This window comes from Acanthopagrus latus, chromosome 4 (assembly GCF_904848185.1).
Source record: "Acanthopagrus latus isolate v.2019 chromosome 4, fAcaLat1.1, whole genome shotgun sequence".
Classification (NCBI taxonomy): domain Eukaryota; kingdom Metazoa; phylum Chordata; class Actinopteri; order Spariformes; family Sparidae; genus Acanthopagrus; species Acanthopagrus latus.
Window position 1 is genome coordinate 9787443 of NC_051042.1, and position 16255 is coordinate 9803697.

General features: G+C 40.5%; 1 protein-coding gene across 4 annotated transcripts in view; it reads left to right on the forward strand.

Moving 5' to 3' along the window:
• mtss1lb (MTSS I-BAR domain containing 2b) overlaps positions 1-14930 on the forward strand; it is a 79136-nt gene extending 64206 nt beyond the window's left edge. For 3 of the 4 annotated variants that reach the window (XM_037096045.1, XM_037096048.1, XM_037096046.1), the window contains 4 exons: positions 361-435; positions 3998-4180; positions 5386-5551; positions 6098-14930. In XM_037096045.1, coding sequence (XP_036951940.1) covers positions 361-435; positions 3998-4180; positions 5386-5551; positions 6098-6975 — 1302 coding nt within the window. In that variant the 3' untranslated portion in view covers positions 6976-14930. The remainder of the gene's footprint in view (positions 1-360; positions 436-3997; positions 4181-5385; positions 5552-6097) is intronic. The other variant, XM_037096047.1, reaches the window with a different exon arrangement.
• Positions 14931-16255: the final 1325 nt, after the last annotated feature.

Consider the following 16255-nt stretch of genomic DNA (forward strand, 5'->3'; position numbering starts at 1 on the left):
ACGGACCCACATGTTAGTGTGGTAAAGAGCCTAAAAATGTTGGTAATGTTGGTATCCAGCCATGCCACTGAACTAGCGTCAACAAGTCAACATTTGATGTATTTGCTTTGGAAATGAACCAGAGTTATTTTATGAACCCTCTGTTGACCTCACTGGGATTGTTCACTTGTTCTTGAAAAAAAAAAAAAAAAAAAAAGGATATTTCATCCTCACACACACACACACACACACACACACACACACACACACACACACACACGCGCGCACACACACACACACACACACACACACACACACACACACACACACACACACACACACCAGCAATAGCTTTGTGTTTTCTTTGTATTCCTGCTGTAGAAGTCATCCAGCTCAGCATCATCAGAGGCCTCAGAGACGTGCCAGTCAGTCAGTGAATGCAGCTCCCCCACCACTGTAAGTACTCAGTCCTCCGCAGTAGATCACTCAAACCAAAAAAAGCAATTAAAGATTGTTGTAAATAATTAGAACAGGTGCATTTTTTTTGTTTCTATTACTCTTTACAATGAGATATTGATACTGATTTAAGTAATTATTTGTGCCTTTATATTAAATAACTCATTTGAATGTTTCAACAGTCTTGCAGCTATTTTGATTAAAAAAAAAATACATGAGGAAATCTCATGAACCATGACGAGCGGTAGAATGAGATAACTGTGAAATTATTCAGGCCCATTAAACTATATAGAGTCTTCCTAGATTTACCTGGCCAGTCTGTGCTACTGATGCTATAAAGAATCCAGTAATCTCTAAATGAAGCCCCTCCTAAATGCCTATTTCATTCTTACGTTTTAATTTTGTACTCTCGGTTTGGGGTTTGTGTCCAAACTCAGCATGAAGTTGATACTGCCCAAAGTTATTCTCTAGTCTATGTAGTGTGTGCATTAAATTCTTTATTCTTTAAATACAAAATATTTTTCCAATAGTGTTTTCTGGTGGCAACAATGAACAAAATCTAAACTTAATTTCTGGTAAACCAGAGCAGTTGTTGAGACAGCTGATGCTTTGGATGGTTTACAGTTGTTATATACATGGCTGTTTATATGTTACATTCAACAAAGTAGCAGGAGTTGCATTTTAAAGGTGTAATGGACTTTTGAAAACAGTGTGCTGCTGGACGATGATGCAAACCTGCAACAGATTAGACAGTCGGAGCTCCCTGCATGATAATAGGCTTCCGCCTGAGAATGCTTTTTGTTCAGTGGCATCAAATCAAAGAATAGTGACTTACTTTAGAGAGGACCATGAGAAAAAAAAATGCACCTTAAAATGTGTTTGATCAGTGTATGTCCACGTTTTCCAGATGAAAAATAAATAAATAATTGAAATCAATCGCTGTATTTTTTTACAGCCACATAGTGTGAATGCTATCTTCTTAGCCCATAGGGAATTTTGGGAGAAGTGCAGAAGCAGTTCAGCACCATGTTACACTTTTGGTTTTAACTCAACAGCAAAGAATGCATGGAACTCTTGTTTTCTGTGCTGTTCTCATCACTTTAATTGGTGCAGGCACACACACACATAAACCTTTCCAAAATCTCCTGCTCCTGGTATTTATGTCTCAGAGCATGTCTCTTCCCCTTTCATGTTACATTCTTTGATCAGTATGCACATCTGTTTGCAGAAAAGAAAAACAAAAAAAAAAAAACCCAAAAACAATTCCAATGATGCTCATGAGGCAAAGTAAATATTCATGTGTGCTTTTAAGGAGCATCTATCATCCACAACAGCTTGCATATAGGACTGCCTTCCTTCTCAGCTGATTAGTGCAGCCTTTACAGCCGTCTGACGGCAGCGGGCTACATTTGTGATCCATCCTTAATTTGAGTGACACGCTTTGTCAAGATGAATTGCACGCACCACATCCACAGATTACCTTGTATAAACCTTGAACAACCACCATGAGGCTGCCTCAAGACAATCATACACATCCTTATTGCTTTCATCTAGATTTTTTTTAATCTAAATTGGGATCCTCTTGACATCCTATGGACACACACTTAGTTCCATGAAAAATAAATAATAATAAAAAAAAAAAAACGCTCCGAAACTTCTCAGAGTTCATATCCGATTCAGCATGTCATCACTCTGTGTACACTTCAGACAACACTGAGCTTGCAGCTTGCATCTGCCTGTGAAACAAGTCAATCTAACACTAACTAAAACAACACGAGGTGGTAGAGCAATATAATGGCATTTCTTTGCATTGGTTTCATTTCTGTAACCATGTAAAGACTTAAGGAAGCTAGGTAGTGTTCAAGTTATTTCTGCAGTGACGGTGTAAAACTCCTGCAGGCACAAAAATACCAAAAGTTTACATTTACCACCATTTTGTCAAAACGTATTGTGAATGGCATGCTCATCTTTTTTGCTCCCAAAGAATAGCAGCCAAACTGTTGCTGGTCCCATTCCCAGCAGCACCAGTACAACTGTTTAGGTCTCATCAAGTGCATGGGGAGATAATCTAGAAAGATTTACATTGAAAACAAATATACTACTTGAGATTAGTCCATTTGATTTTGAATGTGGCTGATGAGGGATGATGACGACAGCTAACACCAGTGGTAGCTGTAGTGGGTAGGGAGGCCTCTGGGAGCAGCACATTACATGAAGCAAATAAAAGGACTTGAAAACTTAAGTGGATAAGTTAGAAAGGGTGACATCAATGCTTTAGCTGCAGCTTCAAACAGTGGTGAGGCTTTTACAAGAACCACTGATAAAGAGCAGTGCACAGCTGCTTCCATCACTTTTCTTAGGGACCATCCACCTCCTACACTTTGGATGTGGCAGTATGAAACAGGGCCATACCGCTTTAAAAACTGCTATGACACAGATCACATGATACAAGCACATTAGAAAAAGAAGTCACCATTGGCTACTTTCTGTGTTACACTGATGCAGACTTACTGTCAAACCAAATCCGTCAACATTTTAAATGCATGCTTGGGCCTGCTTTAACACATCCCATGACCCTTCTGAGGTGAACAAATAAATGTAGGCTTTCGAGCTTTCACTGACTTAGTTCTTAGACATGTTGAACTTAGTTTGTATATAGAGTCATTCTGATGCATGGACAGCCGTGACTAATTCTGTGTTGTAGAACTTTTCTATCGCTGAATCTGTTCATACTTTTCTGTTTCATACTAAGAACTTAGTGTGTGTGTGGGTGTGTGTGTGTGCGTGTGTATTGTAGGTGTGTGAATACATGTGTTGCCTTTATCGTGTGTGGCCCGGTGGTCCCTCTCCACAGCCGGCTGACTCTCTCTCTATCTGTCTTCTTCTTTCTCTGATGACATGACGATGTCTCTCATCCCGCAGTTTGGCACGTCCTTCGCAACCTTCCGCCCCGCTCTCTCTCACTCTGGCTCCACCAGGCCTCTCTCTGTCATTCTTCCCGTTCCTGCGTCCCCACCCTATAACTGCCCCCCTGGATCCAGCTCTTCCTCTCCCACATCAAAGGTTCCTATGTGGAAGGTTTGTTCTCCATTCGCTTCCATTTCTTCGGTTGCACCTTTTCTTCCGTTTCTGTTTAAGAAGATTCAGTTATCTTATCATAGGGTGTGTTCTCTTTTAACTCTCATCACCCAATTAACTCATTCAAACCACATTGCTTTGCTTCCTTAATGTGTTCATCCCCACTTGCTGTGTGTGCATGCATTTTCTTTTTTTTTGTCTCACTCACTGGTTTTGCAATCTACGGGAGATTGTCCAAACCGAATAATGGTGTGTAAAGCTCACTAATCAAACTCATCAACATAAACACATTCAGATGCTGAAAAAAATCCCCTTCCCACGTACACCCACGCACGATCTTCCAGACACTCATGCCCAATCCACCCGTACAGGCCCCCTCTCTCTGCACTCAGATGAAGGGCTTCAAACTGCTGGATAGTGGACAAGTCTGTCGTGCTAATCCTACCGGCTCCTTCCTGTTTATTAATTTGACTCACCTCTTCAGGATTGGTCCAAAGCAGGTCAGTATGAGCAGCCGGTGGCTGCAGCTGCAGTTCAGAGAAGAAAGGAGCCTCTCGATAGATTGAGGGAGAATGAGGCGTCACCAGGCTCCCAGGGATACGTCGGGCCATCACACCCTGATGAAGCACAGAGATCCAGGATGAACCCGGCTACCATGGCTGCTAAGGTAACACTGGAGGATGCTGACAAGCAGGCTGAAGATATTGGAGGATAGTCAAAGAAACAGGCTAGTTGTGTGAAGAAAAGTGTGCACAGCAATGCAATGAATGTATGGCCTATAATAAACCAGGCCAGTCATTGTAATCAATTTATTACATCAGCAATATATCTTCTGATTCCACATTTCATAAACTCAAGACATGACAAATCTAGTCTACCAAATTATACCTAGTTAATAGAGAGAAAAACAATACAAATGTGAGCATTTCAGATTTTCCCAACACTCACTGGTGCAAAATATGTTTTGGTTATCTATCTATGGGTAAGGTGTGGCAAAGAAAAGTCAATTCCAGGCACATTGGGAGGTAGTTTTGAAAAAGGCAAAAACCTGAGTGTACATTATGGAGACATAAAACTTAAACAGTGATGTGTCTCAACATTAAACAGACTTGTAAACACACTTTTGGCAAAAGCTTTTATATTGAGTAGAATAAAAACAGAGAACAACCAAATCTGGGGAAAAGCTCTAAAATTATCCAATATGTGCTTGCAAGAAGATGATAAATCTAACCGTGCATCAAGAAAAAAGAAAGGTCACTCTAAATGAGCAGGAAACGCGATGCAGCCAAAAGTTAGTGGTACCTTTAAATGACTGAAAAGCTTTACTTTTACTCTGTTTCCTTTTCAAATGAGAATGAGACAACAATGTTAAATGAGATTAGCAGTATCCGAAACAACCCCTCTGGAAAAATGTATTTTGTTACTGGGGCTGTGAAAGAAGCCACATTTTAATAATTTGTAGAGATAGACAGATGTTTCACCTGATTGACAAGAACCATCCCACAATACTGAGTTTTCTGTAATAACATAGCCTTTGTTGAAGCGCCCACGTCCAAAGTCACTATAGTTATAAATTCACAGAAAGCATCCGCTGAAGTTTTAACCAACATCAGGTTGACTTGCTTTTATTACTGTGAATGGTATTATAGTTTTTTTTATTGTAATATTTCTTTAATCTTATCTTTAACTGTCAAATATTAGCACAATTACTGCATAATGTATACTGATGTACCCGTCAATGTGTCAGCTCACTAGAGCTAAAAGAAATGTGTCACATATTCCACATGTACTCAACAAAAGGATGGAATTTTTTCTCCTGAATCTGAATTTAGTTTTGAAACTCCAAAGCAGCTTTTCTCTGATTCTCCTCAGCATGGTGATGAGGTTTCTCCAGCAGCCAGTGACCTGGCCATGGTGCTGACCAGAGGACTGAGTATGGAACAGCAGAAAAGCAGCAGAGACTCACTGCAGTACTCCAGTGGCTACAGCACAGAGACCACAACCCCGTCCTGCTCTGAGGACACAATTCCTTCACAAGGTGAAGCTCTAATCTGCTGTTCCCTACCTCTCTCACTACTGTAGCTTTTAATTGTGTTCATCATTCATTTACATTCCTTCTGACGACATGTATTCTCTTATGTCTTGTAAATTTGCAAGAAAGCCAACACGTCAAAGGTGCTATGATTAAGCGAAATATCAATATTTACCTGCTCTTAATTAACTTTATCACTTTCACCAGAACCCCCTGTCTTTAGGAATGTTGTGTTGCTAAAATCAAGCAAAGTGATAATCTCAGCATTCGTCCAAGCAGCGAGCACAGTATATGACAGGTGCATCATAACAGCTTCCCTTGACAGCAGCTGTGAGATGACAAGAGGAAAATGAATAATATAAAATGTGTTTCATGCATCATCGGCTGGTCTGTTCTCTATGCAGATACTCCACCCAAATAATGTTGGCTATTTAATAGTGTAAATCCAATTGCAGTACATTGTCTTTCCTCTCTTGTTTTTTTTGTGATGGCAATCTTCTCAACCACTTCTCTAAAAAAAAAAAAAAAAAAAAATCACTTGACCCTTTTCAGGTTCAGATTATGACTGCTACTCTGTGAATGGTGATGCTGAAGGTCCCGATGGACAGACGGAGTTTGACAAGTCCTCCACGATTCCTCGCCACTCCAATATCGCCCAGAACTACCGCCGCATGATCCAGACCAAGAGGCCAGCCAGCACAGCCGGACTGCCCACTGGGGTTCTCGGTCCAGGGGCTCATGGGATACCAGGACAACCTGGCGGAGCTGGTGGAGGTGGAGCAGGTACTCCAGGCACTGCCACCATCCGCCGAACCCCATCTACCAAACCGGGGGTGAGGCGCACACTGTCCAACGCAGGGCCCATCCCCATCCGACCACCCATAGTGCCTGTCAAGACCCCCACTGTTCCTGGAGATTCGCATTCACCTGGTGGTGGTGGGTACGCAGGTGGAGGGCACCCGGTTGGGGTGCCTGTGCGTGTGGGCAGTGAAGAGTGTGTCTTCTTCACTGGAGTTGAGGATGCACAGGGAGCGCTTGATTATGTGAAGGCGTCACCGAAGCGCCTCAGCCTGCCTAACACTGCCTGGGGATCAGGGGCGGCATTAGAGGTCTACGCCCAGCAGCATGGCCTCGCAATGGGAACGGGATCGGGGGCTGGATCAGAGGAGGATCAGATGATAGCTGCCAATCGTCACAGCCTAGTGGAGAAGATAGGCGAGTTGGTAGCTAGTGCGCACGCCCTCGGGGAGGGGCAGTTTCCTTTCCCCGCCCTCCCTGATGACCCGACCCTACAGCCGACCGGCCCCGGGGACACTCAGACAGGGACAGAAGGGGCAGAAGGGTCCGGTGACATGCTGACCACCATCAGGAGAGGAGTGCGCCTTCGCAAGACCGTCTCCAATGACCGCTCGGCACCGCGCATCTTGTGATTGCAGGGGAAGCAGGAAGAGGATGATATTCGTCAGCCAATGCGGGAGTCAGGTGTTGGTGTGGTGCAACCCAACCGCCTAGTACATACACAAAAAAACTTAACCATGTAGGGAAAGCTATAATATAACAGAAGATGAATAAAAACAAAAATATACAGAAAAAAATCAATTTAAAAACATCATTAGAGTCAATTATATATAATATAATGATAATAATAACATTAATAATGTTAACCCATGATGACAATTAAAAATTAAATACTGAATATTGACAGGCTCCTAGCTGGCCACTATAACTAGTGTGTGTTGGACGCATGTTTGTCTTCTCTACACCTTCACCCAGGGATGGAAAGACTCGCAGGACAAACAGATGAGATACAAAAAAAGGCAAAGAAAGAGAGAAAGACTGGGTTCTGTTTGCCAACTTACACCCTTCCCCATCCTCTTCTCCAACTAATAGACTGTCGAATCCCAGATGAGTGACTAATGACTGAAGGAGGGGCCAGTGTGGGCGAGAGAGAGAGGGGGGTCAGAGTGCCATGCGAACAGCTGGACTTGAACCCAGGCTGTCTCAGCAGCAACATACTGTACTTATTAGCCCACTGAACTGAAGCTTTGGTATTAGCACGGGGAGCTAACAAGCCAGAGGGCTCCTCTGGTTCATCCCAATGTAAAAGAGTCTTAAAAAAAAAAAAAAAAAATACTGTTGGCATTGAACCGTGCTAGTGCCCCCTTCCCCTCTCTCTCTCCGTGTGTGTAGTGTGCGCGTGCATTCATGTGTATGCATGTGGGCAAATGTGAAACATGAGCGTGTGTGCTCGTGTGTGTCTGTGTGTGTGTGTGTGTGTGTGTGTGTGCGAGGGGGGTGGGTAGAGCTCTGCTGCAGGACAGCTGGTTACCCAATGAGGGCAGGGCTTTTTCTCCTGTGTGTTGTGCGTGTATTTTCTTGTTTATATCGTGACGTCATTTACCTTCTTACCACTGTTACGAGAAGTTACGAGAAGTAATCCAGGCGTATAGATATATTCATATATATTTTCTAGAACCAGAGAGAAAATGTTAAATCAGAAATGGAGCAATAAATGTGTTTTATTTTCTTGTTTCCAAGGAGAGGATTGATGGGAGGATTGAAGGTTCTCCTTTGTCACATTCAGGCAATCATCAGGAATGCGAAATTACACATTGACTGTGAATTCATACTGGCGCATCTCTCTCCCTGGCCCTGTCTCCTTCTGGTGGAAAAAAAAAAAATAAAAAATTCACTTCAAATTGTCGAAAAAGAAAAACTATAAGCACTTTGATAGGTGGCAGAGTGTGTACAATAGCCACTAGGTGTTGCTGTAGTCATGCTGTATGATAGGGAGCGTGAAAGTGAGAGAGATAGTTGCCAAAAATAATGTGTCCTGAGGAAATTATTTAATTATTTGTAGAAGACGAAGACAGAAAGGGACAAAGAGGAAGTGATGAAGACTGGTGGAACCGGAGTGATTGGTCAAATGAGAGATGGGATAAGAAAGTAGAGCAAAATATTGATCTAAAAATAGGTTGGACGTCGGTATTCTTCAGGGTCCTGAAAGCCATCAGCTGTTGTGGATTGTGAACGGTACTGAAGCACTGGTTACACTGCTAGCTGAAGGACTGAACCCATAATGCAAAAAGTACACTGCACAAACAGATCAGACTATTTTTGGATATAGGCTTTAATGGGTTAGTTTACCCAAATGAAAAACAAGCAAACAAACAAACATATTGTCTCACTAGCCATGCATATAGTTCACTTATCTGGATATCTGTCACTGAGAGTTCTGCCTCGACCCCATAACATGTACGTATCCTCCCAGAGGCTCCAAATACTCTGGATCATCTACAGACCTTGTTGTAGTTCTCTTGGAAATGTTCAAGCATAAATTGATTCACCTCCCATGTGCTGGGGTAAAGGCAGAAATCACATAACCTGGGCAAATTAAACTAAAACTATCAGCCTTCATATATTGTAGTGGTACAGTATGCAAGAAAATATGTTTCCTTGTAATTTGCGTTTTAATGGACTTGAAATGTGTTTGCACATGTAGATTATGTTTATTGGCTACACATAGAGTAACATGCTCTGGCCTTTTCAACATCGGGACTGTACTGTCCTGAATACTGTATATTGCAGAGTAATCTTCGGGTTCATGTGTAAATACATATCAGCACGCCAGCTCATCTGCAAATATATTCTTACCCATAAATAATTTATATTTTTGCATTATGAGAAAACAACGTTAAGCCTGGAACACAGCTGAAAATGAGCTTTTTTTTCTATAATAACCACCATTATTAATTGGTAAATGTAAATAAATAAAATAATAATAATTCTTTCATACAGGATGTATGAAGCAATTGCAAAGGTTTATGAACAACTTAATTATGACCATCCAGATAATTTATAGATGAACAACCCACACTACACAGTATTTATTAAATATCTACTAAGTATTATGAATATTAGTTGAAATTTTACAAAAAAATGGTTTGTAAAACATTGCATTGTTGTTCACTAAGATTTAATTAACTATATTATATATCTACCATTTGGTAATGATGGTTATTACAAAGTGTTACCATTCCTCCTTTACTATCTGAACAGAAACATTCACCAGGCTACCCCTGTATGGTTCAGCTCAGTTCAGTGCAAACAGTTGAGGACTCGGCTGCATGAGAGAATTATTTATGGACATTGAAATGTAAGAAAAGTGTTGTATGATGTGCTCACTTATGGCAAAGTAGCAGAAGGCTTTAAACGAGACTTTTGAAGCTGGCAGAAAGAGGAAAATATGTGTGGAATGAGCATTTCACTGCCTGTTCAAACAATATTTACTCTATGTGCTGTACTTGTAAATGAGAATCAGGCATACAGATTTGGTATAAAGGTTTGTTAGAAAATATTACAAATAATCCTTTTTTTTTCATTCTGCAGTACTGTTTGAATATTTAGTCTTACTTTAAATTAATGTAAAAAGAAGAAAAAACTCCAGTTGTACCACAAACTATTAAGCTGTGTAACATACGGATGTAGGATGTGTGGGCCGAGAGTGAGTGTGTCCTTGTTTGGCTGTTGAACTGTAGGCTAGTGAACTCTTCATCATCATGTCTGTAGGCTCTTAGCAGTGACCTGAATATACCGGTGACATCAGCGCTCTGAAATGCTCTTTTTATTGATTTCGTTTTGTTTCTCTTGAATAGAGCACTGTTTTAAACATATGTGGGACTGTTTAAAAAGAAAAAAATATAATGATTTAATTTAAAGTGATGGGGAGGAGAATGTTTGCAATTTCTAAACCTTGTCTCCCTCTTTGCCAGCAGACATTGTTTTTGTTGAACTTTGTGACAGTGCTTTGGCAAAGGGTTGTTTTTATATGTTTCTGTGTGTGGGGGAAATTCTGTATGTGTGTTTCCACATGTGGATGCTGTGTGTTGTATCAGCTGAATCTGACTGGGTGAGAGGGTGGAAGGGGAGAGCAGCGGGCTTGGACTCAATCCCCCCCCAAAAAAAAACAGTTTTGGGTGAGAAAATGTTCATCTGAAGAGTTTGTGTAAGACCGCCCGTCGAGGTCACACTGTACATGAATATACGTATGTCTGCTGAATGTACTGCGAGATTAAGGAGGACATCGAACTGTGCATTATTGACTTGCTTGAACTGTTGTTCATGTCAGAACTTTGTTCTTGTACAACTGAACGGCGTTCCCAGTTTAAGTGATAGGAAAGCAATACAGAGAAGTGTGCATGTACGTACATTCACAATGATATTCCACTGTGGGTGTGTTAAAGGAAAATACCACTGTTTTCTCCACTTGAGGGTACTTGTGTTACTCTACATTGTGTGGCTCTGATAATATGATTTGGAGTTAGAGGTCCTTTTAAGTCTATACGTCTCCAAGGACATTGCTAGAGCCGACTCTAATAGTCTGAATGTGTGTGAGCTGTATGTTTAGTGCAAACTGAAACAACTGAATTCACTGCCAGCTTTCTACCGTAAGTTATTGCTTATTGAAAGGGTTTATAATGCCTTGCAGAACAGACATGCTGCTTCTAAATGATGATGTATGTGTGAGATGTGAGAAGACACAACACTGCTATTTTCCTTTAAAATGCCCAGTTAACAGCACAAAATGTTATCTAACTAAACAATAATGTCTTTTTTTTTTTTTTTAACATGCTGAATTAACTGTGTACTGAACTAACTGTCTGAACAAGCTGAAATAACTACTCTGCTACAGATGTGTCAATATGAGTGTATGTGTATGTGGGTAGAACTAGGCCTACCGGCACGCGGGCAAGGCGGGAGCCACGATTCTGTAGGAACACACACAAAGAGCCAGAGTTACATGCGTGCAGGCATGCATACGTACACACAAACACACACACACATATACATATACAAATGATAGGATACACACACAAAAAAGCTCTTTCTTCCTCAGTTGAAGGGACTACACTGTCATAATGACAGTATCTCCAAAACTAGCATAGTAAAAAGTAAGCTCTTATTTAACAATGACTTCATAATTTGATTGATATAAAAGGTTGAAAATATCCCATCTGAATTCTCAGTCCGCACAGACTATAGTGCTGTTGAGTATGTACCTATAACTAATCTGAGCACAGTAGACTGTCAACTGTTAAAAGGAATCGCTTGACACTTTGGGAAATACTCGCTTTTCTTGGTACCGCTATCATTACAAACAGTCTCATCAGATTGTTAACTTAGTTTAGCATAAAAACTGGATGTATAGGAAAACAGCTTGTCTGGCTTTCTCCAAATATAAGCAGATATAATAATGCCTTTTTTTTTCTTTTTTTGAGTACTAGTATCATCCAAGTAAAATGTATCAATAACAGGACTCATGATGTAAATCCTCGCAAAATTCCCCGGCTGTTTTGTAATATAGCAACTTCTGATCCAGCCAGATCAATTTCCAGCTTGTATTAAAATCGTCTGGTTGATTCTGTTTAAGCCCCGCCCATCAAAGTACACCTAAAAACACAGCTAATGGTGTATTTACTCATTCCCTTTAAAAACAACAGACTGTGTTGTTTCATGTGGGTAATGTGCTGTATTATTTCTTTGCCAGGCGCAGCTTGTTGCCCCAGGTGACTAGACTCTAGGAAGAGAAAAAAAAAAACAAAGAACACATTTTCCAAAATGTTGAGCTATTCCTTTAATGTTTATTGAGAAAACTAAAGATTAGTTTGGTGATGAGTTTTTAAGAAGGATTGAGACATGAACACTCAACAGCACCATTGTCTTTAAACAACTAGAATGGAGAAAGCAAAATAATATATTCATTTCCATATCCCTTTGATCCCTGGCTTTTGACATCTATGTATCCACTTTTTTTTTTCTTTTTCATCTCTATCATTTCCCCCTTCTTCTCAACTTCCATCCACTGACTGGCATCATACACACAGGGATGCCATCTAGCTGACAAGTTAGAAAACAGCACTTGTCATGGTGAGAGTCCCGTCGGCTGAACGTGGTCTCTTTGTGCCTTGCAACCCATCAAAGCTAATGAAAAATAATCCTGATGAAGTCTTTATTTTCGGCACAGTCCACAGTGAATATGATTCCAGCTCAGACTCTCTCTCTGACCATCTCGCCTTTACCCTCTTCCCTCCCCTCTCTCCATGTGTGTCTGTGTATTGTATGTCAGTATGCACGTGTGCCACATTTCAAATGTGGGTGTGTGCATAATGGCTAACGCGTGTACCATTATGGGGCCTGGGCGTGCTGTTCAGAGAAGCTCTGGAAGCATTAGCTGGGGTAAACTTCTCCCTGCTGTACACAGTAACATAAGCTGGTTTCAAGGCAAGCAGCTGGAGGTCTGACGCTTCTTCTCAGTGCTGATTACATTTTAATTAATTTTGATCAGACTTTTAAAGAGATCTTTTTGGCATCATCTCACAGGCAGCCTCTATTACTTTGATGGTGTCTTGGTGAGCTTCTGTCAAGGAATCGGACAAGATGGCAGTAAGAGCAGTAATTCAACAGGCAGGGAGGGTCTTTTCATCAACATTGCCATCACAAGAAAACTGCTGGTGTGTAAAGAGCAGGACTGGTAAACACCGGATCATAACAAATAAAGAGTATTGCTACTTCTGTTACATTTGCAGTTTTTGTTAAATAGCTGCTCCTGTGGCCACAAGTGATAATTAAAGCATGAAGATAAATGCAAAGATTTGAAAGATTTAACATAAGAAGGGGAGATTTGAAAAGTCAAAAAACTGACTCAGTAGCAGCAATATTGGTTTAAATCTCCTAACATTTTTTGTGTTGAGCAAAAATACGTCTGACTTTAAGCATAAGTTTAAGTTCAAGAAATTATGTTTAAAATAAAATCATAGAACTAAAATAAAGTAAACCACTTCTAACATAGGACGTATTGTAAAAGGGCCTCGGGCTCCAAAGACTTTAGCATACTTTGCACCCATCGCCATGGGTCAACCCAATCGCAGTAAATGTCGGAAATGTATGTTTCTGCAAACCAAGAATATGTTCAAATTTTGCACTTTGGGTTGTTGCTACTCAAGGTTCAGTTTTCACGTTCACACTGCGATACCACTGTGCTTATGATCTGTTAAGGCGTAGGCCCAGAGGGCTAGAAAAAGTAGTATGTATGACACAAAATGTGAATGTATCACTGGTTTGCAGAAACACAGCCAAAGTTTTGCCATCTGCACCTCAGATGAGTTTCCGTGGTTACGTATAGGAAATGACTTCCACTCTGAGCATTTGCTTGCAGTATGAACACAGTTTTAAAATTCTTTTGTGGACTACAGCTTTATATGTGGTGTAGACTGCATCCTCTGGACCCCTTCAGATGTCCTGCATGTATACACTGCAAACTTACTGTATGTCCAAAAATAATCTTTATGAAATGTAGCCAATTTTAAATAATTTAAATGAACATGCTCACATTCTTTATCTGACTGATTCAGATTCAGAGGACCCCTGCTGGTCACAGACGGACAGACTGTGTTGTGTTTATCATCAGAACAAAAGAGGTACTGTGTATTTGCTCCTTTAGCCATCTGCCCAGGTTATACTGAATGTGTACTTTGTGAATGTGTGCACGCGTGTGTGCATGCATGTAGACATGTGATTAAGACCCCTACTGTTCCTCTCTCCCACCTCCCACACACAATCTGTCAATCCTTCCTGCTGTCTAATACTGAAGAAGCCCACGAAACATTCACAGACATACGCACACAAACTCTTACACACACTCGCCTGAAGCAAACATGACTAAGGTTGATTCTCTGAAGCTATGTGGTCCACTGAAGTCCTCCAGAGGAACATGATGAAACATGGGGCAACTTCCTGTCCGATAGCCATGCAGAGCGGAGTGGCCAAAGTGGCCTCCTGGTGCCACTGTAACTGAAGTGAATGTCTCTCTGTCAGTACTCCAGTACTCATAGTGTCTCTCGCTCGCTCGCTCTCTCTCTCTCTCTCTCTCTCTCTCTCTCTCTCTCTCTCTCTCTTTCTCTACTCGTCCTCTACAGCCGCGTTATGAACTCTACAATGAAATTTCTCCACAACTCACCACTGAAGCGCTGACATCATTTCTGAGGGGCGATTCTGTTCAAAGGATAACATTGTGACAGTCAACGTTTGCTTCATCTTTCTGTACAAATGGATCTTTTGCTCCTCTCTTCCCTCCCGGTTAGCCCTGCAGGCACTGTGGTCTTGTCTTTCTCTCTTCTTTCTCTCCCCTCTTCCGCTCTTCTTCTTTAATTTATTGTGAATTTATTTCTAAGGTTGTTTTGCCTCTGTCGCTGATAAGGTTTTTTTTTTTTTTTTCTGTCTTCCTTTTTGTAAAATTGACCCTTTTTTTGTTAACTTTAGTCACTGCTAATGTAACAAAACGCACTGTGATGATTCCAGTATTAATAAAAGTTGTACTTAAACTGTGTGCTGCTGTGTGAAGTGGATCTTATTAATCAATAGACAAAGGCCAAGGTCCTGACCCATCCCACACAGTTCAGTAGATACTGTACCCAGAGAGAAGTGAGTGAATATGGTTGAGTGAATTATCGGTATGCCTTCTAAAGCCGCTGTGGAGCAGGGAGGCTAAGTGTAGTCAATGAACCTAAGAATTATTAACAGTGTATTAACTGATACTTTCACTGCAGACGTTCTGTGAAGGCATTATAGAGGCACTTGTTTAAACAGTGATAAAATAAGTGTAATATAAATAAAAATATGACAGCTGAATCTGAATTAAAATGTTGGCATAATGCGAATGAGTCAGTGATGAAAAGCATTACTAAAATAGATCGTTAAAAATGACATCCCCTTATATCCACTCCACTGATTTTTCATATGGCTTGTAGCTCACCACATGTAACAAAACCAACATTATCACCATATGCATCATAAATTCAATAAAAAAACACAATATTTGCTTTTATATTATACAGACCCATTCCCAAGAAAAATATCGATGAACTTAAATACAAACACACATTATTGCAATCATCCTCTCAGACTTTTCCTTAACAAATACAATCACTCCATGAATAGTGAAAATGTTGAAGATCCATTTGTCAGTACAAAGGAAACTATGTGTTCTCTCTCAACTCCTTTTACTAAGAGAAATCCAGAAATTATGCTCAAAAGAAAAAGTCCTCATTGCCAAACCATTTTTTTTACATTGTTAATGACCATGACAGTCCCACTTTGAAGTAACTGAAGTGGCTCCCTTGCTCATATTCATTTTGCAGGTGAAGTGATCTTGAAAGTGTACAGTATAGTCACAACCTCTGGTCCAGACTTACTGTATATATCTGGGTATCACAAGATGATCCAAAGACCTTTCTCTTCCCTAGATTTGTTTTTTCTTGAATAAGTTATTTTGCTGACTGATTGCTTTTTTAAAGTGGAACACAAGATAGATTTACATCCTCTGATGACTGAATACTAAACAATGTCAACTGGAATCTGGCTACAGTTGACAGATAGTATACATCACATTTGTAATTAGTCACTTATTTGCTTTAAAGGGCAAAAATGTTCAGGCATTGTGTAATTGGGGAGGGTCTACTAAACCTCACACAGTCCATTTTTTCCATTAAGGTAATTCGTTGAAACAAACTAATTTATTTGCATGCATTAATGCTGAAATCCCTTGAGAAACCCTTACAAGATAAATAGCAAAAATGTTTTTATGGTGATGAAATAAAACAGACAGAGCGTTAAAAAAAAAAGCCTTGTTCAATTCTCGTTTGGAAGTAACCA